Source organism: Monopterus albus, unplaced genomic scaffold, assembly GCF_001952655.1.
Source record: "Monopterus albus unplaced genomic scaffold, M_albus_1.0 scaffold122.1, whole genome shotgun sequence".
NCBI lineage: Eukaryota > Metazoa > Chordata > Actinopteri > Synbranchiformes > Synbranchidae > Monopterus > Monopterus albus.
In genome coordinates, this window is record NW_018128002.1 from 693,062 (window position 1) to 695,275 (window position 2,214).

At 41.8% G+C, this 2,214-nt stretch overlaps 1 protein-coding gene across 2 annotated transcripts in view; it reads right to left on the reverse strand.

Moving 5' to 3' along the window:
• The window catches only part of mef2b (myocyte enhancer factor 2b), a 15,695-nt gene that overhangs the window by 2,789 nt on the left and 10,692 nt on the right, over positions 1 to 2,214 (reverse strand). For both annotated transcript variants that reach the window (XM_020612231.1, XM_020612230.1), the window contains exons 7-8: positions 1,443 to 1,557; positions 460 to 571 (exon numbers count right to left, since the gene is read on the reverse strand). In XM_020612231.1, coding sequence (XP_020467887.1) covers positions 460 to 571; positions 1,443 to 1,557 — 227 coding nt within the window. The remainder of the gene's footprint in view (positions 1 to 459; positions 572 to 1,442; positions 1,558 to 2,214) is intronic.

Sequence of the window (2,214 nt, forward strand, 5' to 3'; positions counted from 1 at the left end):
TTTTTTGCATTTTTTTAAATTTTATTTTGCTTGTTTATAAATTTTGAAAAAATGTTGTAAATAAGTATTTTCTTAGTAGATATGTTATTTATTTTTATTCTTTAAAAAATAATTCATGCATTTTCTTTATTTTCTTTTCCTTGTTGCCATTCTGTGTCACAGTTTTCCTACTGTGTTACGTTCCAGTTATTGACACCTGTTATGGATAATTACTTGATTGTTTTCTGAAGAAACATACACTACATGGTTGCCTTGGACTGTTTAGCATCATTTTGAGATACATACAAGTAAATGTGATGTTAGCTGTATTTAATGAAGATCTCATTGATCAAAACACTGCACAGTAAAGTGAATAACAACATAGTGGGAGCAAAGGACAGAGTGCAGATTCAACTTTCTCATTGATGATTCCATATTTTGTCCTCACAGAGGAACCAAATCACACAATAATATGCTGACCCTGGGGTTATATGAGGCCCATGGGGTTCCTGAGGTGTTTGTGCTGGTTGCCAGGGGTTTGCTGCGCCTCGCTGTAGACTTACAGAGTGATAAAAACCAGGTTGACTGTACTCTGGTAAGAGAAGGAAAGACAGGGATTTAAATCACAGTATTAAAACTAGACAGCGTTCAGAGAGTGCAAACCTCCACTAAGACAGCTCACTGTCCCCATAATGCAATTCCACCTAAAAGCATTGTTTGACCCTCATAATATCAAGTCAAGTCAAGAGCCAGAAAGAACACTTAGTCTTAAAATAAAAAAGTTACATAAAGGCAACAAAGAATTAAAAACCGCAATACACAAAAATAGGGTAATAGTATTTTCCCCAGTGAACTTCAAACATTGCACTTAGTAATTCACATGGTGGAGCTGGATATCTCATTACGCTTGGTGAGGTAGTGAGGGGTTATAACATACTAAAACATAGTTTATATTCAGGCTTGTTTCCATTGCATTAATGAATGTGACACATTCAAGATTTGGAGAACTATATTGATTTGCTTTCTTGCTGAGAGTAATCAATACTGTTCTCATGTCTATACACCACTGTAAATATGACGCTACAGACAGCAGCCAGTTAACTCATCTTAGTTTAGCATAAAGACTGGAAACAAAAAGGAAACAACTAGCCTGGTTAGCTAGTTATAACTTGTTAATTAGTGAGCTTTAGAGGTGCTGGTGGGTGGATTTTGTTATTTTTAGGCAGAACCAGACTACTTGTTTGCCTGTTTCCTTTATGCTAGGCTAACCAGCTGCTAGCAGTTGTTTCTTTTTCACTGCAGCCTACAGCCTAAAGTGGCATCACTCTTGTGATCTATGGACAACAAAGCCAATAAGCATCTTTCTGAGAATGTGAAATGCTTCCTTTAAAGTAGTGCCCCTTCATTTGCTGCATTTAAGACTCTTGTTCTATTTACAATAGAGTAGATGAGAGCAGACATACCAGTAGCTCCAGGGGAGGAAAGGCTGTACCCTCCCAGACTGTGACCTAGCAGGCCTGCCTTACCCATGGCTACCATGGAGCTGTTGCTGTGCAGTCCCTGGTACAAGAAACCCCTCTGATGATCAGATAAAGCAAAACAGTCAAACTGAAATGTCAAGGTCAGAGTGATACAATGACATCACAATATACTGTACATACTACATAGAACTTATGAATATTGGAGAGGTGTGAGTGAGTGAATCAAAGGGTGAAAACCTTTGTACAAGTTTGTAGAAAAATCTGCATGCATTTGGTGCATCAATTCAGTTTTGATAAAGAGCTTTGAGATGTTTTAGAAGTACTAGTATGGTTACCCCTCCTTGAACCGCCACCTTATTGTGGTGGAGGGGTTTGAGTACCCGAGTGATCCTAGGAGCTATGTTGTCGGGGGCTATATGTCCCTGGTAGGGTCTCCCAAGGCAAACAGGTCCTGGGTGACGGGTCAGACTAAGAGTGGTTCAAAAGCCCTTTATGAATAGATTAAAATCAAGGACCGTGACGTCGCCCAGCATGGTGCAGCCGGGGCCCCACCCTGGAGCCAGGCCCGGGGTTGGGGCTCGAATGCAAAATACACAAAGTACAGCTCGAATGCCTCCCCTCACGGGGCCCGGCCGGGCTTAGCCCGAACGAGCGACGTGGGGCTGTCCTCCCATGGGCCCACCACCTGCAGGAGGATCCGTAAGGGGCCGGTGCACAGTGGATTTGGGAGCAGTCGAAGGAAGGGGGCCCGACG